General features: G+C 49.3%; 3 protein-coding genes across 6 annotated transcripts in view; 1 reads left to right on the plus strand and 2 right to left on the minus strand.

The window, feature by feature from the left end:
• Positions 1–6,447, minus strand: part of TLN1 (talin 1) — a 35,666-nt gene extending 29,219 nt beyond the window's left edge. Inside the window, exon 1 of one of the 3 annotated variants that reach the window (XM_037743677.1) lies at positions 2,871–2,889. The gene's annotated coding sequence lies outside the window, so the exon portion shown is untranslated. Of the gene's footprint in view, positions 1–1,733; positions 1,855–2,870; positions 2,890–6,153 lie in introns of those variants that run through there. The other 2 variants (XM_037743678.1, XM_017543113.2) reach the window with 2 other exon arrangements.
• On the plus strand, positions 6,412–11,088 carry CREB3 (cAMP responsive element binding protein 3). 2 transcript variants are annotated; one of them, XM_017543127.2, is made up of 9 exons: positions 6,412–6,976; positions 7,069–7,216; positions 7,288–7,355; positions 7,469–7,558; positions 9,182–9,288; positions 9,370–9,438; positions 10,135–10,219; positions 10,316–10,400; positions 10,482–11,088. In XM_017543127.2, exons 1-9 carry the CDS (start codon positions 6,839–6,841, stop codon positions 10,814–10,816), a joined length of 1,125 nt encoding a protein of 374 aa, XP_017398616.1. In that variant the 5' UTR covers positions 6,412–6,838; the 3' UTR covers positions 10,817–11,088. The 2 variants fall into 2 exon arrangements, with proteins under 2 accessions (XP_017398616.1, XP_017398617.1); XM_017543128.2 differs by having other exon boundaries at positions 6,801–6,901.
• The window catches only part of GBA2 (glucosylceramidase beta 2), a 12,827-nt gene continuing 2,673 nt past the window's right edge, over positions 10,958–21,111 (minus strand). The window contains exons 2-17 of the mRNA XM_017543119.2: positions 18,434–18,525; positions 18,135–18,250; positions 15,496–15,714; positions 14,936–15,175; positions 14,619–14,721; positions 14,301–14,454; positions 14,090–14,215; positions 13,721–13,893; positions 13,404–13,508; positions 13,093–13,200; positions 12,844–12,995; positions 12,618–12,724; positions 12,324–12,466; positions 12,129–12,244; positions 11,838–12,029; positions 10,958–11,539 (exon numbers count right to left, since the gene is read on the minus strand). Of these exons, the coding sequence (XP_017398608.1) occupies positions 11,273–11,539; positions 11,838–12,029; positions 12,129–12,244; positions 12,324–12,466; positions 12,618–12,724; positions 12,844–12,995; positions 13,093–13,200; positions 13,404–13,508; positions 13,721–13,893; positions 14,090–14,215; positions 14,301–14,454; positions 14,619–14,721; positions 14,936–15,175; positions 15,496–15,714; positions 18,135–18,250; positions 18,434–18,525 (2,413 nt within the window). The 3' untranslated portion in view covers positions 10,958–11,272. The remainder of the gene's footprint in view (positions 11,540–11,837; positions 12,030–12,128; positions 12,245–12,323; positions 12,467–12,617; positions 12,725–12,843; positions 12,996–13,092; positions 13,201–13,403; positions 13,509–13,720; positions 13,894–14,089; positions 14,216–14,300; positions 14,455–14,618; positions 14,722–14,935; positions 15,176–15,495; positions 15,715–18,134; positions 18,251–18,433; positions 18,526–21,111) is intronic.

Genomic DNA, 21,111 nt, shown 5'->3' on the forward strand with positions numbered 1-21,111 from the left:
AAAAAAAAAGTGAAAAATTATTTACATCAAAAGAACGAGTCCTGACCATTTAAGACATCTGAATGAAAGGAGAAGCTGGTCTGCAAGGTATAAGAGCAGGTCTGCAGTGCAGTGCTACCTGAGTATATTGCCCTGCCCCACCACTGGAATTTGTACCTCCCTACTTTCATCCAAGTGTCTCTCTTGCCTCTTTTCCCTGATAGCCTTTCTTAGCCCTACTCTTGCCTTGTTTTCATTTTTGCCTGGTTCAGTATTTTTCTCTCTTTGTTGCCTGCTATATCCTGCTGGCTCTTTCCTGTCTGTGATTTTCAGAGCTCTCTTCTCACGTGACCTTCCTTCTCATGGCTTTAGCTGCCTTCTCTGCAAAATGACCCGGCAAACAAACTCTAGCTAGCCTGGCAGGGAGACCAAATACTAGTTGTTCGAGCCATCCAGGGGTCTGCTTTTGCCCCAGTTTTTCTCTAACCTGAGATGCTGGGGGGAGTCTCAAGGAGCCTAACCCTGTACTGGGCTTCCCAGGCAATCAAGCTAGAATTATGATTCTCTCTCTCTCTCTTTTTTTTTTTTTGAGGAGTCCTGCTCTGTCGCCACACTGTGGCGCTGATATTGGCTCACTGTAATCTCTGCCTCCTGGGTTCAAGCAATTTCCCTGCCTCAGCCTCCTGAGTAGCTGGGACTACAGGCACGTGCCACCACACTGGCTATTTATATTTTAGTAGAGATGGAGTTTCACCATGTTGGCCAGGATGGTCTCGATCGCCTGACCTTGTGATCCACCTGTCTTGGCCTCCCAAAGTGCTGGGATTATAGGCGTGAGCCACCTCGCCTAGCCGAATTATGATTCTCTAACTCAAAGGGATGAAACTCAGAAGTTATCTGGTCAACTCTTGAATTTTGGAGAAGGGGAAACAGACTCTGGGAGGACAGGAAACATTTTTAAGGCAGGCCAGAGAAAGAACCTGGTCCTTGTAACTCAGTCCTTGCTTGTTCCAAGTCACCAAGTTAATACTCAGTCCTGCAACTCCTCCTGTGCTTTCTTCTCTTCAACAGGTCTGCCTCAAATTCTGCTCTGTCTCATCTGCTTCCCCTGACGGTATTTTCAGTGCCGCTCAGAAAACTATTTCTATCCCACCTTCCTCCACCCTCCTGGCACCCCCTCTCAGCACGCTAGAGGGGCTACTGGAGGCAGCAGGTGGCGCACAGGCTGCAAGAAGAGAAGTCTGCCCCGCAGCTGATGATGTGACCCAGCTTGGTACAGGGATCGGGTGCCTCTTAACCAAGAATGAGCAAATTCAAGTTGCCCATTCCCCTTCTGGCAAACTACAAGCCTCAAGTAGGGAAAAGCAGGATGAGAAGAGAAGGTTGGAAAGCAGAGATGGGAGTGTTAGGATACAGAAGGCATTTGAAAGCCAGGGAAGTTAAGAATGGGTAGAGGCTAAAGAGGTTAGGAGAGCTGGGATGAGGAGAACTGAAAATCTATGTAGAAACAAGAGACAGGAGGCAGGTGTGAAAAAGGTATAGATCAGGGGTCTAGCACTGAGTGGCAGATAGACCATTTCTGACCTCATAAGCAGCCCAGAGTCTCAAAAGAGAAGAACCACAGCTCTCTGTCTTTACTCCCAAATAAGAGAAGACTCTCCCAGTCTCCCCAGTTTCAGCTCTCTGCCCCCTCCCCACTCCTAGGGCACTTTGCCCAACCTTATTATCTGCTTTGGTGTCCTAGATGCACAGACCTGTTATGGAGTTGCTGACCATGAAAGAATGAGGGCTGGGCTGGACGATCTGAGAAGCTGGAGGAGTCCGACAAGCTGAGAAGGAGGACTGAAAGGGCCCTTCACACTAAGCTGAAATTGCATGTCTCCCCCAATTTCCTCCGGACATTTAGACACCCCCTTCTTCCTCAAGCACAGAAGCCTCTGGTGAGACCCTGATAAGGGAGCTGAGTCATGCCTACCCTTACTCCCCGGCTGGTTCACAGTGGACATTCACAAAGCTACAAGAGGGTGAGTGGAGGTAAAAAACTGTTCAGTGAATTTGTGGGTGGTGGTAGTGGCAAAGAACAAGGCCACTGGAAGTATGAGTTGAAGCTAGCTCGTTCCTGCTTTGGCCTAAGAACTTTGCTCCCCTTTCAGTCACGTTTTACAGAACAGTAACTCCTCCACCACAGTGTCCCCCTCCCAGGGAACTCCTCCTCCCTCAATACATTCCTGAGATGCATTCCAAAGTAGTTGGGCAATTGGAGGGGGGGAATGGAGGACAGGAGGTCAAATCCCAGCAAGGAATGGAATGTAAGGGTATTGGGGCTAAGGAATTTGGGGTACTTGGAGAATATAGTCAGGGCAGATACCCACAAAGGGAACTGCAGAAAGATAGGGAGTTACAGAGAGGGACAAAAGGAAAGCGCCTAAGACAGTCAGATTATAAGAGGGATGGGGGAGTAACACTCGGTCTGTTACCAAATTTGGCCTCTGAGTCCGCAACCACTGGCAAGGGGGGAGGGCTGTGGGTGAGACTGACATATCCGGCCTCAGGCTGCTGGAGGCTCATTTAAAGCTGGACTGGGCAGGTAGCTGGAGGGCTGCACGGAACTTCCCCCAGCACAGTCCCTCCATACCCACATGCACACTCATTCTCTCCAAATACACCCCAACCTATGCAGAGTTCTTTCCCACAAAGCTACCTTACTGTCTACATACACACTGTCTCCATCACACAGCCCCTATACAGATCCCATCAGGACGGCATTATCTTCTCGTAGGGAGCCCATCCTATGCCCACAGCTTTCACACAGGTAACCTCCATAACAAGCATACCATGCATCCAGCGTCTCTCCTCCCATTATGTATTCTCTATTCACCCAGCAAGCATACCTTTTGGGCCAGTTGTGGCGAAGACTCTGGGCCAAACTTTTAGTGGCTGGGGACCAAGATCAGTAAGACCTAGCCTTTGCCTTCAAAGGGCTCCCAGTCCACGAGATGAGTCAACAAGTCAAGTACAGAATCACAACAGAGGGCAGGATGTGGTAAGAGTCAAAAGGTGTGTGCTCAGAGGAGAGATTCCTTTAAGTTAGGGAACGGGAACCAAAAAGTCATCATGATAGATGTCATTTGAAGTTAGAATTTTAACTGAGATAATAAAATAAATAATAATAACAGTGATCTGCCATTTATTGACTATGTCACTTGCATTGTACACATAACTTCATTTAATCCTTACAGTAGGTGTCACTATTTCTATTTTTACAGATCAGAAAACAGGCTCAAAGAAGTTAAATACTTGTTCAATACTTCTCCAAATAATAAGTTGTGAAGCCAGGGTCCAAACCCAAGTCTTTCTGAAAGCAAAGCCCAAGCTCTCTCCACTACACCAGCCAGCTGGAGTTGTGTTAGGGGTAGCTTTCACTCCAGGCAGAGAAATAGCATAAGCAAAGATGGAGAAGCAGGAAATCGTGGAAGAGCATTCAGGGAAGTGAGCAGGCAAGCTGGCTGAAGCACAGGATACCTGCAAGGGAGCAGTGGTTGGGAAGTCAGGGTTAGGATAGAAAGGCAGAGGAACACTAGAGAGGGATACGAGGAATTTTACTTACTAGAAGGCAAGAGGAGGCCAAGGGAGTCTTGAGGAGAGATGAGACACAACCAGAGCTGGATTTTAGGAAAATAACTCTGGCAGCTACCTTGAAGATTAGAAGGACACTGTATTAGTGCAAATTCAAGGTAATGAAGCCAGAGTTTAGAATGGCATTGAGGAAGATGTCACTCAGAAGAAATTTGGGGAGGTAGAATTGACAGGACCTGATAACTACTAAGGTAGTCAGGTTAGAGTCCCATAGCTTCCTATCATTGGCAGACACTTCAGTGGCTGGGGTAGCCTGAGTTTAGGTGAGGAACTGGGAAGAAGGGAAAGGATCAGGTTGGGCAGAGCATGTAAGGATGGGGCAGTGGTTAGGGGATGTGTTTGGGCTATGGGAAAAAGGGGATGGGTATATGATTAGCAGCCACTAGGGACAGATGGGGTGGGGTTAGCGACTGCATCAGGCTGGGAATGCAGCCTTCTACATCTTGGAAGACAGGGTATAGGAAAAGGATGGGAGAATGCCGGTGATGATGGTGTTGGAAAAAATACATATATGACCAGTCATTGGATCAGGCTGGGGGAAGGGGAGGAATGATTACAGGGATGGTGGCTAAGTCAGGGAATGATGGGTTAAGGTCAGAGGCCAGCTCAGGCTATAGGAGGTTAAGAAGAGACTGGCCTGTGGTCAGTAGCTAAATTAGGCTGGGGTGGGGATGTTAAAGTGAAGGGGCATTGGAAATGTCTAAATAAAGCTGGAGCTGGGGTGGGGGATGGGGTATAGGCAGTAGCTGGGTCAGGCTGAGTAGAGGATAGTGCTGTGGTCAGTGGCAGGGTCAGGATGGGAGTGAAATGGGGGTGTGGTCAGTGGCCTGGCTGGGCGTGGGATCAGCAAGACCCAGTTTCCTCTTTGGGTCTCATTTCCTCTTTTCTGTTGGGGAGTGGGGGAAGGGGATCTACAAATGGACCAAGAAATTAAAAGAGGCTTAGATCTAGGGGATGGCACACAGCAGGCAGTAGGGTATTCAGCAGATAACCAGGTCGAATATAGGTACAGGACTGGGTGAAAATGGTAGGAGAGTAATTGAAAATGATGGGAAAGCTCAGATTATAATGAGGGTAAATTCAGGCAGGATGTGTGGACTAAGGGTTGGGGAGGGAGGTAGAACTGAGGATGGGAAGGGATAAGATGAACATCGGAGGGTTAAAGGCAAAGGAAGTATTCTGTAAGTGGGCAGGCAGGACAGGTGTGAAATGCAGAGTCAGGGATGAGAGTTGGAGAGGTGGGCTTAATACCTAGAGAACAAGTGAAGTGGGAGGCAGCTGGGCTAAACTTTCAGGGGATTCAGTTACCCCTTTCTTCGATGGCAATAATGTTTCCTTGGTCTGCCTTCTTCCCTAGGCAGTCTGCAACTTGTGACTGGGCCTTGTACATCCTGGGTCCCCATTTCCCACCAATCGTGTAAACAACACAGTCCAGAATCTCTGTACCCTAACCGTGGTGGCCACAGCAAGAGCCTTGAACTTAAAGAATGGAATACAGAAGCTGGAATCCCAGATGCCTGCAACTCTAGCTGAAGCCAGAACGCTACCCTGAAATTAGTTTGTCACCTCTCTGGGTGTAAAGAAGCCCCTGTAACTACATAGGAATAAAGAACTTCCCTACAAAAGAAGGGCATTTACCTACTGCCAACTTCTTAAATTTTATCTGCTCAAGGTCAACTATGCTAGCCTCAAACCACAACTGCTAAAGCTGCCCCAAATTCCTAATACTGACCCCACCTCTAATTTGTTTTCTGATTCACAGTACTGGCTTGGACATTCATCTCCTTCCTAGCAAAGATCCATATCCAATCCCTGATCCCTAACACTGATCTACGTTTTACCTTTAGCACCAAATCCCCTGATGTTAACCTTAAATGTTGACCCCAAAGCCTAAAGTTCATTTGTAACCTGATTCCTAACTCACCCTTTCACTGTTTATCCTTAATAGTGAGCAGGCCAACGTTCTTTAATCCCTCAAACAGGCTTCTAACCTGATTCCTGTTGTTGACCCTTAACCCGATCCTGAACTCAAATTATGACGTTTGCTGGCCATGCCAGTAAACAAAATAATGACCTTAATCTAAACCTTACCTATCCAAAACGGACCTGACTCACACTGACTCAAGTTTTAACTCCAGCTTTTAACTCCTACAGCGACCCCTCATTCCTAAACCAACCCCACCTAATCCGCAACTCACCCAAAGCTTTCCTACCCACATGTCCGCTATCAGCTAACACCAAAGCCTGTCCCCGCCCTGCGCCCCGCTTGCCACCCGACTCCTTACGCTCCCCAACGCCTATCCCAGGCAGAGGACTGCTCCCGGGAAAGGTCTGTCTCCCCTAAGACGACCTACTTCACGCCGAGCCCAGGCCGAGACGCGCTGGACGCTGACCTCTCCCACCAACAGGACCTGAACCCGACGCGAAGGAGAGGAAGGGCCCCGCCCGCCCGCCACCGGCACCAGGCCCCACAGCCCCACCCTAAGGCCCCCGCCCGGCCTGCCCCGGCCAGGCCAGGTCCGGTCCGGTCCGGCCTACCTGCGCTGCCTGGCTCTGCGCCCCGCCCGCCGGCCTGCAGCCCTGCCGCTTCTCGGGTCGCCCTCTGGCTCCGGCCTCGCCTTCCCTTCGACACTCCCTCGGCCACTTCCGTCCCGGGAACGTCCCCCACCCGCGGGCGGCGCCCTGGGCCCGCGCTCTATGGTCGCGGGGCCGGCAGGAAGCTGCTCTGGCCCCCCTCTCGATGCTCGAGAGCCGCCGATGCCCGGCAGCCCCTCCCTGGCAGAAAGCGAGGGTGCGGCGCAATCCGGAGACGACGCCCGGATGACGCCTGAGTTTCCTTTTAGGCCCGAACTCTTCTTTTTTCTAGCCCCGGGGAGAAGGCGGAGCCGGAGCCCCGGAACCCCCGCCCTCGGGGTGCGAGGCGGCAGCAGGGCCTTGCCCTGTATTTGCTTAGCTCTTGGGACGTGGCGCGTCACCAAGGCCGCCTCCCAGTAGGAGAGAACTCCAAGTCCCAGAATGCCACGGGGCGGGGTGCGTCACTTTCGCTGCGTTGGAGGCTGAGGAGAATTGAGCCTGGGAGGTGGGCCCGGAGAGGGCTACGGAAAGCCCCGGCTGGGAAGCCCGGCATAGGGAGGTGGTGGATAAGTGCCAAAGGCCGACAGCTGGCCTGGGGCTCGTGTCTGGGTTTCGGACGTTGGGGCCCCGTGGCCCACCCTTTACGTAGATGTCCCAAATGGAGCTAGAATTGGATCCTGGTGACCAAGACCTGCTGCGCTTCCTGCTAGAGGAAAGTGGAGATTTGGGGACGGCGCACGATGAAGCCGTGAGGGCCCCACTGGACTGGGAGCTGCCGCTTTCTGAGGTGGGTTGGGTTGTGACTGGGGAAAGCGTGGGGTGTCCATGAGGTCAGGGGATGGTGATAGGTCAAGGCCTGTTCATTGGAACCCTGCGCAGGTACCGAGTGACTGGGAGGTAGATGATTTGCTGAGCTCACTGCTGAGTCCCCCAGCATCGTTGAACGTTCTCAGCTCCTCCAACCCCTGCCTTGTTCACCATGACCACACCTACTCCCTCCCACAGGAACCTGTCTCTATGGATCTAGGTGAGTCTGAAATAAGTTTGCTGGGAGGAGAGGATTCATGGGCCTGGCTATTCATACTTGCCCTTTTGCAGAGAGTGAGAGCTTTGGAAAAGAAGAGACCCAGATGACTCCACAGCATATGGAGGAACTGGCAGAGCAGGTACTTGACTTGATTTTCAGGAAGATTACTCTCACATTCCCCAGGTGGGGCAGGATTCCCCATTCCTCTCTAACATCCCCATGCAACTGCTGCCCACTTTCCTGTTACCCTAGGAGACTGTTAGGTTGGTACTGACAGATGAGGAGAAGAGTCTATTGGAGAAGGAGGGGCTTACTCTGCCTGAGACACTTCCTCTCACTAAGGTAAGACTTTCATTGGTTAAGCAAAGGCTGAAAGGGTGTAAGAGTCCCAAGTAGGCCAGTTTTGTTAACTTTATATCATTAACTTTAAAAAAGGATTGAGGTGAGAAAATTAGCAGATTTGTTGCTAATAAGAAGTTGGGGCAGGTACCTAGATGCAAGGGCAGATACTCGTATTTGTTGGGCTTATACAAATTTTGGTGTTCTGCCTAAAAAAAAAAAAAAAAAAACTTAGTATTGGGCCTTGGAAAGGACTGTGTAAGTGAAGGGCTTTGACACTTTATTGGCTTGATAGTAATCCACCTCTTGCTGAATGGTAAAAATGTTTAGCGTTCAACAGGGGCGGACTAAGCAGACATGAATAAATGTAAAATCCTGAGTTTTAAGTTTTAAGCAATGAGTGGCAACTTCACAAGCAGAGTACTGTGATACTATGATGAAATCAGTGCTCATTAATAAAAAGGTTACAGGAATTTTTTCTTTTTGACACGGTCTTACTTTGTTGCCCAGGCTGGAGTACAGTGGTGTGATCATGGCTTACTGCAGCCTTGACTTTCTGGGCTTAGGTGATTCTCCCACCTCAGCCTCCCGAATAGCTGAGACTTCAGGTGCATACTACCCTGCCCAGCAAAATCTTTTTTGGTATTTTAGTAGAGATGGAGTTTTGCCTTGTTGCCAGGCTGGTCTCGAACTCCTGGGCTCAAGTGATCTACCCACCTGGGGCTACCGAAGTGAGGAATTTTAATTTCTTCAAAGTACAAGATGAATCAGCAGTGTGATGTGGCTACTAGGAAAGTGAATGGAATTTGGAGACTGTAGCAATAGAGTTATTGCCTCTACAAGTGACTCTTGCTTTCCTTTATACTGGGTAGAGCACATCTTAATGTCCAATTTTGAGCCCATCTTTGACAGATATTAAGAGGATGCAGTCTATCCTGAGAAGATGTTAAAAATTTTGTGTAAGTTTTTTTTTTCTTTTTTTAAGCTCTGAGGAAATGGTAAGTGCCTTAAAATAGCTAACACAGTTCATTCTATTTGTCCCCAGAGATACTAGGTAAGTCTAATGGATAGAAATTATAAGGAGGCAGCTGTTGGTTCAGGATAAGAAAGTTTTGTTTGTTTGTTTAAAGACAGGTTCTTGCTTTATTGCCCAAGTTGGAGTATAGTGACAAGATCATGGCCCAATGTAGCTTTGACCTCTCAGGCTCAAGCCATCCTCCTGCCTCAGCCTCCTGAGTAGCAGGACCACAGGTGTGTCCCACCACACCCAGCTAATTTTTTATTTTTAGTAGAGACAAGGTTTCACCATGTTGCTCAGGCTGGTCTCAAACTCCTGGGCTCAAGCGATCCTCCTGCCTTAGCTCCCTAAGGTGTTGGGATTACAGGCATGAGCCACGTTGCCTGCATATTGCCTGACCAATTTTTTTTTTTTTAATTGTTTAAAATGGTCTGGCTTGTTAGGGTTAACACCTGGTCCATGGAGGCATTCAGAAAGAAACTGAATGCCTATTGGTCAGGGAAGCTGTAGAAGGGATTTCTGCATTGAAAAGAGAGTGATCTCAGTTGCCTTTCAACTCCTTGGTCTAGAGTTCCTCTCATGATATCCCTTTCCCTGTTTCCTTTCAGATGGAGGAACAAATTCTGCAACGTGTGCGAAGGAAGATTCGAAATAAAAGATCTGCTCAAGAGAGCCGCAGGAAGAAGAAGGTGTATGTTGGGGGTTTAGAGAGCAGGTATGAAAGGGAGAGAGACTCAGTTGTGTTAGGTTTTTGAAGGGAGGACAAGGTCATATACCTTATCTTTATGTCCCCCAGGGTCTTGAAATACACAGCCCAGAATATGGAGCTTCAGAACAAAGTACAGCTTCTGGAGGAACAGAATTTGTAAGAATCCCTCCAAACCACTGTCTTCTTGTGCCCCTCATTTAATGCTTTCTCACTCTTTCCCTTGCCTTACACTTGATTTCTAACTGGGCAGTTCTCAAATGCTAGGTCTGGTGCCTGGCCTTCACTAGGTCTCTGATTCCAAGAAGCTCATAGTAGTGGGGAATACATTTGCAAGTAACTAAGAATACAGTAGTGGGGAATACATTTATAAGTAACTAAAAATAAGTACCAAGAAAGAGAAAGGGGGTAAGAAAGACCTCATGGGCTTTGATAGTAGTTAGGATCCTGGGGTTGGGAATCCATGGGAAAGCATTCTAGGCAGAGAGAATACAACATAGTCCTTTTGGGCTGGTACTCTTAACGTAGATGAGCTGGGCCGGAAAGTAGAGAACATAGAGAATGCCTGGTGAGGATTATGTGCATAGCTGATCAGACAATGGGGAACTACTGATGATATTTGCAAAGGAGGTTAAGTCAGGGCAGAGAAGTTTTTTTGTTTTTTGTTGTTTATTTTGTTTTAATGAGGAACTTTAGGCATTTTGTCCACAGATAGGAAGAAGTCATTTGCAAAAATAGAATGAAAATAAGAGAGAGGATCCAGTGCAGAGATGGAGGTGTCCTGAACAGGAATTTCATTGTGTCTTAGGGTGCCAGGCCTGAGGATGCTCACCACTGGCCCCCCTCTTCCTCTAGGTCCCTTCTAGATCAACTGAGGAAACTCCAGGCCATGGTGATTAAGATATCAAACAAAACCAGTAGCAGCAGCACCTGTGTCTTGGTGAGGATGGTGATGAGGGGAGAAATCTTGGCTCATTTGGTAGGGACAGGAGTGCAATCCAGAGCCCTTCTTCATCTCCTTTTTCCTGTGCTCTAGGTCCTACTATTCTCCTTCTGCCTCCTCCTTGTACCTGCTATGTACTCCTCTGACACAAGAGGGAGCCTGCCAGCTGAGCGTGGAGGTAAGAGGCTTAAGGATAGCTCTCAGGCATGGGCAAGGGAAGAGGCCTGGGTTGGCCTCTGAAGATTCTTTGTCTCCTCAGTGTTGTTCCGCCAGCTTCGTGCCCTCCCCAGTGAGGACCCTTACCAGCTGGAGCTGCCTACCCTGCAGTCAGAGGTGCTGAAAGACAGCACACACCAGTGGCTGGACGGCTCAGACCATGTACTCCAGGTCCCTGGCAATTCTTCCTGCCTGCTGTACTACATGTCTCAGGCTCTCAGGGCAGAGCCTCCCCTGGAGTGGCTATTCCCTGACCTCTTCTCAGAGCGTCTCTGCCGAAGTCCCATCCTCTTCCTGCAGGAAAATCTCACAAGAAAGGGGGGATGGCTTCCTACCTGTAGCCCCTCTGTCATCTTGCAGGACAGATACTCAGGCTAGATATGAGGATATGTGGAGGGGTCTCAGCAAGAGGTTGGGGGGCTCCCTGTCTGTGTCCGAATAAAAACGGGTGGGCGAGGGCTGGCTGGAGCTTCTGTGCCCTGTCAGAAAGACTTGAGGGCTCAAACACACCACACTTACTGGCTTTCTGGGTCTTTTATTTGTAGCCATGTGTCTGTCACCCCATGAATGTACCTGGGGAAATCAACTGACCTCCCTGAACATTTCACGCAGTGAGGGAAGGGGTGAGGAAAGAAATAAATAAGTGATTCTTATGCTGCCTGGGTTACCCTCGACCCCCAATTTACTGGCACAATTGGGTGAGGAGAAGGGAAAGGGTATGATTGTCCTGATGGCTCAGGGCTGCAGGAGGTTCAGAAGGGAAGGAGGAAAGGCCAGGCTGGAGGCTGGGATGTTAGCGCTTCCCTCCCACAGTTCAGAGGGCTCACTCTGGGGTCAGGTTTGCATGGCCTCCTTTGGTCCAAACATAGGCCCTGTCCTTAGTCCTGTGCCCTGTTCAACTTTTGGCCTGGAGGCCTTTTTGTGCTGCTGCTGTTGCAGGGCTAGCTGCATGGCCCAGATGCTCAGTGGCCGCATGTAGGCTAGTGAGCGGAACACCCGCTGCTGGCAGTATGCCTCTGGTGTCTGGAAGGCCAGACCCAGGCGCTCCCACACGGTCCGGTAGCAGCCTTCAGCTGTCTGGAAGCCCTCCCAAGTCAGGCCCTGTTGGGAGAGATGACAGTTATACATACTAACTCGGCACCCTCTGAATAGCCACTTCCACTAGATAGATGGAGACAGTAGTCTTTGCCTGCAGGGAGCTCCCAGCAAGTGGGGGAGATAACTATGACCCACAGGCAGAAGCCTGAAGGCAGGAGCTGGGATGCGTACCAGGGAAAAATGGGGGGCTTTATGGATGGATAAGATGGCATTAGGTTATACCTTGAAGAAATTTTGTGGCTGAGGAAGTTTTCTGGGCCAGGATATAGATGGTGGAGAGATGGGAAAGGGAGTACATTACCTCTTGGATCATGGTAGCCGCCAGCCCGTAGACCACACCCACCCAGACTTCATCAGACTGCACACTGGATTTATCAGGGACACCATGGGGCTGCATCCCATTCACAGCCCCCATGGCCCCTCCTGCAAAGGCCTGGACATTCAGCTCAAAGATAGTTTGGAGAGCACGGACCACATGTGGGGTAGGAAACACCTGGAGGGGCAAGGGCAGGAACACGGTCTCATATACTTACGTCCCACCTCCAGGGAAAACCCAGTTTTCTCTCTGGCTCCTCCTCCTACCCTCTCTCACCTCAGTGTCTCCTTCTCCTAGGCCACAGGCCTTCAGGAACCACTGTCCAGCACACTGGTCAGACATAACACTACGAGACTGAGGCTGGGAGCTGCTGTCATAGTTGTAATAGCGGCCTGGAGTTGAAGAAGAGCAAAGTAAGGCTCCTGTTGTCCCCATAGCTGCCTTAAGACTACTTAGGCTCCCCGAACTCACCATTCCACAGCAATCTCTCATAGGCTTCTTGGCCCCGGCTGAGGATGGAAGAAAACTTATCCTGGATGTCCTGTGCCCCACACACAGCAGCCATCTGGACCATCACAGCCACAGCAGCCAGCCACAGTCCTCCACAGTAAGCACTGATCAGGGACATGGGTTTGGGGGTCAGACTGACAGCTTCAGCCGCTCCCATGCAGTGTAACAGACAATGAGTCGTTCTTTCTTGAGCCCTACAATCCCTTGGTGCCCAGTTTCCTACCTCAGGCCTCCTGGAAACCCCTACCCGCTAACCTGGGCCCGGTGGTCACCCATCCATCATAGGTCTGGTCTGCATAGCCTCCATTTTCAATGAGTCCATCATGGTCCTTGTCAAACTTCATTTCAGACTCCATCACAGCCTAGAGAGGGACCAAGATACTGAAGATCTAGATACTGAGGAAAGGTAACAACCAGCTAGGCTCTTCCCAAACACGAGCCATACCCCTGGCACAATAGCCACTGCATGTGCATCCCTTACTAGACACACAGGCCACATGTCCTTCAGGAAGTTTTGATCACCCGTCAGGTAATAGTCCCGATAAACCTGCAGCACAAACTTCAGGTTCAGGTCCTTCCAGTCAGCAGTATCGTGGATCAAATATGCATTGACCCGGAGCCACGGTTCATCATCTGTGGGAAAGGAGGGGACCTGGGTCATTTGCATTGGTGGGTAGGGTAGCGGGTGCAAAAGTTGAGGGAGGGAAGCTGATCTGTGGTGGACTTTTACCTGGGTCCCCAATATCATGGGGGATGACGTTCCTCCTTTTCACAGGTGCCATCACCCCACTCATCAGGTACCGTCGCCGTGTCAGGTCCTCCCTGAGAGTGGCCAGAGCTAGGGGACCAGACACACAATGGAGGCAGGGAATGGGCAGGCTTTAGGCGGGGCACAGAGCTATGTGTGTGACCCCAGTGGGGAACCAGTAAGCAGCATGCAGATAGGTTTGAAGGGAAGGGAAAGAGACAATCTGAGGGATCACAGAGGTTCAGAGGTATGGGCAGCCAAGAGGGCAGAAGTGGCACAAAAGGGACCCTCACCCATGTCATACTGTAGGCTGAGCTCAAGTTTGGGCCAGAGCATGATGAGGGCAAAGGAAGCATAAAAATGAACATCATATGTGTTGTACATGCGGTACTCCTGGCCTGGGGGAATGAATGAGATACACTGTTGCCAGAATTCCCGCTTCCCCTTCAAACTCCTCTCTAGCTTGTCCTCTAGAGTGGGAGGTGGGTCACTGTCACCAGTCCACACCTATCACTTACCCCCTTACCCTAACCAATACCCTGGGGTAGGCAAATCCATCATCCTGCCTTGGAGATGGCCTGCCATATCCCAGCCCCCCAGCATCTTGTACCCTCAAGGTAGCCAAATCGACCATAATCCCGTAGGGTGGGGCGGAGGTGACACATGTTCCCATCCAGCTCCTGTGGTAGGGAGTCCTCACGAACTTCCAGCCATACTGTGCCTCCATCAGCCAGGAAATACAGTTCATTAAACAGCGCAGATTTGTACCAGGCAGGTAACGATCTGGGGAGTGAGGGGGAGGAAACAGCTTAAGGAACATGTACCTCCCAAGATAGAAAGGATTTTGGGGTTCAGCAGAGTGGCAGACCAAGTGAATCCCCGTGTAAGTCTACTGACTTTGGTGGGTGGAGAGTGAATTGAGGAGTCCCATTTGGAGTGAGTGCCTAGGAGAAAGGAAGGAGATGGGCCCCACTGGCACCTGTCATCCAGTACTGGGCTCTGCCAAGCTGAGATCCTCTCTTCCCACTCTGTGTATCGGCACAGTGCATAGTGGCTGAGGGCAGGTGCTGCATCTCCATCCTGGCCAAAGAACCTTGTATACCGCCTGGAGTGGAAAAGAAATGGATGAACACAAGCCCCAGGTCAGAGCCCCAGTGCCTTGGATCCTTATACTTTCTTGGTCCCCTCACCTGTAGTGGACTTGGCCTTTAGCTCCAAACACGATCCTGGGCATGTCCCAAGCCAGTGAAAACTCCAGGCGGCACTGGCCTCGAGGTCGCAACTTGCTGGAAACACACACAGCTCCAGCAACACCTACTCCTTTCTGCGTGGGGGTGCTTTGGCCTGAGAGAAGCACAAGAGGATTCAGGACAGGAGCCGCTTCAGCCCCAGGGATAGGGATCCCTAACATGGAAACAAGGCCTACTTATTACCAGGTCTCCCACCCCTGGTCCCAAGACAGGGACAACCTCTCTTCCCACCATCTCCCAGTCAGACCCCCCCATCACCAGTGGGAGAGTCCAGCTGTCCATCCTGAAGTAGATCCTGCCACACCTGCTGCCCTGTGCCGTCAGGGTCAAAGGCTGTGATGTGGGTTACCATAGTATCTGCCTGTGAAGGGGCCAGGGACTGTGAGGGCAGGCTCTACAAGTACACTGAATCCCCGCTAGCTCCCCCGCTCCTCTTACCCTCACCTCCCAGGCCCCAGGGGCTTACAGGCTATGATGAGGGTGAATGAAGCAACTATGCTGAGGTGGAGGTGGTACAGGGGCTAGGCTGAGGGTGGGATTCAGGGGCTAAGGTATAGGGCAGGCTCTTTCCTTACCGTGACTCGGGCAGCTACAGCCATTGTGTAGGGGTTTGGAAGGGTTGGATGATGCAATAGCAGCCCCTGGACAGTTTCCCCGTCACGCTCCAGATGGAAGGGCTCATTCCATAAACCCCCTGGGGCATCGTCTCCATCCCCCAATCCATTCCGCATGGAAAACATGATGGACACATCTAGAGCTTCGTCCCCTTCATTTTCCACATCCCACACAAAGACTCCTACAGGCAGGCTGCTGTCCTGGGGGCAGAAGCTTAGACTCAGACAGTCCCAGTAGAGCCCCTCCTGACCTCACCACTCTCTTAGGATCAGTCCTGGGCACACCAGGGACCTGACTCAAATACTCCCCAGTGTACTCTTGTCCACTTGGCGTCTCCCCGTATTCCCAGGCAAGCTGCCTACCAGGGGACATAGAAGACCAGAACCAATTGAGCGGTGGTTTTGGGAAGCCAGTGTGATGCTCATGGCTCCAACCTCCCTTTCACAGGCCATGCAGTTTCTAGCAGAGGCAGGTCCTGGGGAAGGGAGGGCAATGGAAGATACAGATGTGGGGGCCTCACCTGGTAGTCATGGGGCAAGATGGGTGTGATCTGACGACAGGTGAGGGTGACATTCTGGCCAGGAAGCTGATAGACAGTCCAGGCTCGGGGATAGAGGGCGTGGTAGAAAGCAAAGTACCCACACAGGCCCCAGTTCCAGCTGCACAGGACACTTGGGCGCTCCAGGGACAGGACTTGCTGGTACACAGTCTGCCCTTCCCGACGCAGGCACACTGTGAACTTAAGAGGGCAGATAGGCTGGAACGGGGTAACCCACAGGCACCACAAACTAAGTCTTCCCTCCCCTCAAATCACCTCCTCCCCTCAAATCACCTCCTCCCCTTTCAGAGCCTGCAACTGTTACTACTGCACCATCAGTTTCAGGTCATCCCCCAAGCTCAGTGAATCACCAAGTGCTGCTGCCTCCCCCTCCATCTATCTCCTAAGCTTTCTCTCCCTTCACTATGGTGGTGTTAAGCCCAAACCAATCCCATGCTTTTTCTGTGCTCCTTTTCATCTGGGTCGCAGCAGAGTGATCTTTCTCACAGGCAAATGAAGATATGTTATTCCTTGGTTAGAATGTTTCAGTGACTCCCCATGCCCCTCAGGCTAAAGCCTCAACTCTTACTTGGCTTTCAAGGCCCTTCTTGAGCTGGCCTCTCCCTGCCCATCAGATTCATTACCTGTTCAAACACCTATATTCCACTCATATAAAAATACTCACTGTTCCTTGAGCATACTACATTCCCTCCTCCATGCCTGTGCTCATGCTCATTCGCCATGTGGTGAAACCTCTCATCCTTCAAAGCCTAGGTCAAATGCCATCTCTTCCTCCTGCCCTTCTTCCTCTAGCAGTGAGTCATTCTGTGTGCCCCCCTCCCCCTCTATTCTAGCATTTGGTGAATTATGTTATAATGTATTGGCTGACCATTCTGTGTCCCTGACTGTTCTATGGATTCTTCTGAGGGTAGGGACATTTTCTAATTCACTGATGCACCCTTCTTCAGAAGGCATGTATGTGGAGGGAATGAGTGAAATCCGCAGCGCCGTCCCTTTTTCTGCAGTGTACTATCCATCCCTCTCCTTTTGGCACTGATGTGGTTTCACAGTCTCCATTTCCCCTAAGTCTTATTTTCTCAAAAAAAGTTTAAGCTCTTGGATTGTAGGAGCTATGAGGGATCAATATCCCTTTCCCTGGTTCAAACTATGCCAAATATTTTTATTGTATACAGTCAGCTCTCTGTATCTGTCAGTTTTGCATCAGTGGATTCAACCAACTGAATCTAAAATATTCAGAAAAAAGTTGCATCTGTACCGAATGCGTACACACGTTACTTCTTGCACAGTATAACAAAGGTTTATGTAACACAATGTATGAGGTATTATAAGTAATCTACAGATGGTTTAAAGTATATAGGAGGTTGTACATAGGTTATTTGCAAATACTGTATGCCATTTCAAATAAAAGACTTAAGCATCCTTGGATAATGGGTCCCGGGCCCAACCCCGCCCCCCCATGGATACTGAGGGACAACTGTATACAATAATTTTTCATTTTGTTGGAATGGTACATAATGGTTAAGACCACAAGCTCTTCACCACAGAGAGAAACGGTTCTGAATCCAAGCCTTTCCATTTACCAACCTTGTGACCTTGTGCATGTTACTAAACCTCTCTGGATCTTAGTGTCCTCATCTGCAAAGTGAGCATAATAGTGGTACTTGCCTTGTAGGATTGTTTTTAATATTCAACAATATACAAAGAGCCTAGCACAGTGTCTAGCACATGTTAAGCATGCAATAATTACTTTAATTGTGGAGTCACAATTCTGGAAACAATTTGCCTCAGGATACCTAAGGGATGAGGCAGAGAGGGATCTTGGGACATAGGCAGGGCTGGTAAACCTGAACCAGGAAGGGCACTGTCCTTAATTGGACTAAAGATCTGCTAGTCATTTTTCCTTTGAAGATGAGGCTGAATGCTCGAGCAGGAAAGAGGAACTTCCTAGACAACTCAAAAGGGGTGGTCACTAGAGAGACATGATGAAAGGCAGGCCACATACTTCTGGCAATTTAAGGCCCAGATGTGATACAGGAGCAAAAGGAAAAAAGTCAAGCTTCAGAAAAGGAAAGAAAGCTAGAGATCTAAGCCTGGAAGAGAAGGAGCTTTTTAGACCCTAAGCCAGAGACCTCCAGGGGAATGATCAGTAGAGGAGCTGAACTTTGCTGAAAGTTCCTCAATCAGGGTGAGAAAATACTTTGTACTACATGTGTTTTTTTTCCCCATGAGTTTATAGACTTTTGGTTTTCTTTTCCCTTCCAATCCTACCAAATGTTCTTTCAGCCAGGTTAAGTGATTTGGGAATTCTCTGCATTTTCTGTGGTTGGGTGATGGCTCAGCTAGTTGGGTTGGAGCAGTAAGGCAGACAGGAGGCATTTACTAGAGAAATGCCATGGCTGTTTACTCTTTCAAGGAACGTGTGGTCTGTGTGTGTCTTATTCCTATAGTACAACCTAGCACAGGGCTGGGCACACAGGAAGCATCCTTTACTGGATTAAATCATATTCATATCTAAATGCTACCCCCTACACTAGCCAAGATGTCCTTCCTTCTTGGCCTGGGGAGGTATTGTCCCGGCCTCTCCACGTCCTGGCTCTTACTTGGTCAGCGATGACTGTCCGGTGCTGATACATTCCAGGGTTAAGCTGCCAACGACAGAACTGGCCTCTCCAGCCACGGGTAATAGTGCCTCCCCCGATGCCACCCAAGGGACAACCTAGAGAAATCAGGATGGTTAGTGGGGTATTTGGAGAGGAAAATTACCCCATTTCTTTCTAGACTATAAAGGCTGGTTCCTCTGAAAACCGAGGGGATGGAACAGTACAATTTGCATAACCTGGAAGCCTAGACCTGGAGGTTGGGCCTTCCCTGAGCAGGGCAGACATGGGGTGAGGCTTACCATATATTTGTCTTAGGGGTACAGAATTGATCATGTCAATGAAAGGTGTCTTCTTTTCCACCTGGGTCTTCCGGTACCACCACTGCAGGTACCTGAGGAACAAGAGGCAATGTGAGTGGAAGGGGACAGGTAGGCAGTTGCACAGGCTGTAGTCACCTGCCTCTCTGTGACCTCCCATAAAATGTCCCAAGGACATTTGCTTTCAAACCTCTCTTCCTCTTGATTTCTCTACAGTTCAAGGTCCCTTCATCTTCCTAGTCACCCCAGCTGAAGTATAGGGCTGCCTTTGTTTCTCTCCTTTGTTCTCCTTAGAAGGGGCTTTCTGATCTCTCCTTACTTCTATAGCTCCACCACTGCTTTACTTCCAAAATCAGGGGCTTTGTCTGAGGTGTCAAAAGGGCCATTTATGGTTTCCTGGCCTATGGCCTCCACTCCCAACCCCCCACCTCTAAAACAGGCATAGGCTGCTTGGGATAACTTTTTTCTTTTTCTTTTTATTATTTATTTATTTGTTTGTTTTGAGACGGAGTTTTGTTCTTTGTTGCCCAGGCTGGAGTGCAATGGCGCGATCTCAGCTCACTGCAACTTCCACCTTCCGGGTTTAAGCAATTCTCCTTTCTCCTGCCTCAGCCTCCCAAGTAGCTGTGATTACAGGTGCCCACCATGACACCCAGCAAATTTTATTTTTTTTTTGAGACGGAGTTTCGCTCTTGTTGTTGAGGCTGGAGTACAATGGTGCGATCTTGCTCACTGCAACCTGTGCCTCCCGGGTGCAAGTGATTCTCCTGCCTCAGCCTTCCGAGTAGCTGGGATTACAGCCATGCACCACCACGCCCAGCATATTTTGTATTTTTAGTAGAGACAGGGTTTCTCCATGTTGTTCAGGCTGGTCTCGAACTCCCTACCTCAGGTGATCTGCCCGCCTCGGCCTCCCAAAGTGCTGGGATTACAGGTATGAGCCACTGCGTCCGGCTTTTTTTGTATTTTAAGTAGAGACAGGGTTTCATCATGTTGACCAGGCTGGTCTCGAACTCCTGACCTCAAGTGATCTGCCCGCCTTGGCCTCCCAAAGTGCTAGGATTAGAGGCGTGAGCTACTGCGCCCAGCCTAGCTTTCTTCTTTTTAAAATGATTATTTTTCTTTCTAATTATGAAAGGTGAAAGGGGGAAAAAAATCATCTCACCCACAGACAGTGTTTTTATATTTATTTCTGGGTATTTCAAGTCTTTTTTTTTTTTTTTTTAAGTTAACATCTCCTCTTTTATGGCACAAGATGGAGTTAACACCTTTTAAAGTTCCTTTTTTTTTTTTTTTTTTAAGTTCAGCACTTAAACTGTGAAGCTTTCTGATTTTGCTGTCTTATAATATCTCAGTAAAGCCTTCAAAAAAATCCCAACATTTTCCTGGGCTTGCTACAGACCTATATCCAAGAGGCAAATGATTGAGGCTGTTTTCAATAGGCAAATGATTCTGTTTTTAAGGCTCTGACATCTGTCCCAGCCTATCTTCTAATCTTATTTCCTACAAATTCTCATTCCAGATGGGTCCTCACTAAGTAGCCCCTGCCCTGCCAGACTCTTTCCCATTTCCACTCTCCTCCCTACTTAACCACATTATGCCCGCTGTTGTTCAGTCACACCACTTTTTTTTTTTTTTTTGAGACAGAGTCTCTTTCTGTTGCCAGGCTGGTGTGCAGTGGTGTGATCTTGGCTCACTGCAACTTCCGTCTCCCGGGTTCAAGCGATTCTCCTGCCTCAGCTTCCTGAGAAACTGGGACTGTAGGCGCGTTCTACCTCGCCCGGCTAATTTTTTTGTATTTTTAGAAAAGACGGGGCTTCACCGTGTTAGCCAGGATGGTCTCGATCTCCTGTCCTCGTTATCCACCTGCCCCAGCCTCCCAAAGTGCTAGGATTACAGGTGTGAGCTACTGCGTTCAGCCAGTCACACCACTTTTAACCAAGTAATTGGGTAAGTAAGCCTTTGAGTCCTGGTTTCCTCATCTACAAAATGGGGTTACCACCTGCTCCAGCTATCTCATGGAATGGTTGAATGATCAAATGACATAATAGATAAGAAAGCCATATAGTACAGGTATGATCATTACTCATATATACAAACATTTCAATTCCTAATCAGACACTGTCTTGCTATTTCAATGTTCCTCATGTGGGACTGACATATTTTTAAATTCCTTGGGGTACAGGACAATGACAAAGGCTAGTTGAATATTACTCTCAGGTCTAAGCACCTGGCAGGACACATGGTCTGCAGTCAATGCATATTTGCCAAATTTACAAATGAATGAACATACAAACAATGGAACACAAGAGAGATAACAGACAGATTGGAGCGGAGGAGGAGAAATGCCATTAAGGAATAGGAATAGCAGTCCATGGATGGTTCATACCAGTACTCCCAGCACTTTGGGAGGCTGAGGTTGGCGGATCACCTGAGGTCAGGAGTTCAAGACCAGCCTGGCCAACATGGTGAAACCCCTGTCTCTACTAAAAATACAAAAAAAATTAGCCTGGCGTGGTGGCAGGCAACTGTAATCCTGGGTACTCGGGAGACTGAGGCAGGAGAATTGCTTGAACCCAGGAGACAGAGGTTGCAGTGAGCTGAGGTGGCACCATTGCACTCCAGCTTGGGCGACAAGAGCAAGACTCTGTCTCAAAAAA

Source organism: Cebus imitator, unplaced genomic scaffold (assembly GCF_001604975.1).
Source record: "Cebus imitator isolate Cc_AM_T3 unplaced genomic scaffold, Cebus_imitator-1.0 Scaffold149, whole genome shotgun sequence".
In the NCBI taxonomy this organism is placed as follows: Eukaryota; Metazoa; Chordata; class Mammalia; order Primates; family Cebidae; genus Cebus; species Cebus imitator.

Bases quoted from the DNA above. Each gene is read 5' to 3' on its own strand.
- CREB3 (XM_017543127.2), top strand. From the start codon at position 6,839: ATGTCCCAAATGGAGCTAGAATTGGATCCTGGTGACCAAGACCTGCTG. The intron at 7,217-7,287 runs GTGAGTCTGAAA...GCCCTTTTGCAG, and splicing joins ACCTGTCTCTATGGATCTAG to AGAGTGAGAGCTTTGGAAAA. The intron at 7,356-7,468 runs GTACTTGACTTG...CTGTTACCCTAG, and splicing joins TGGAGGAACTGGCAGAGCAG to GAGACTGTTAGGTTGGTACT.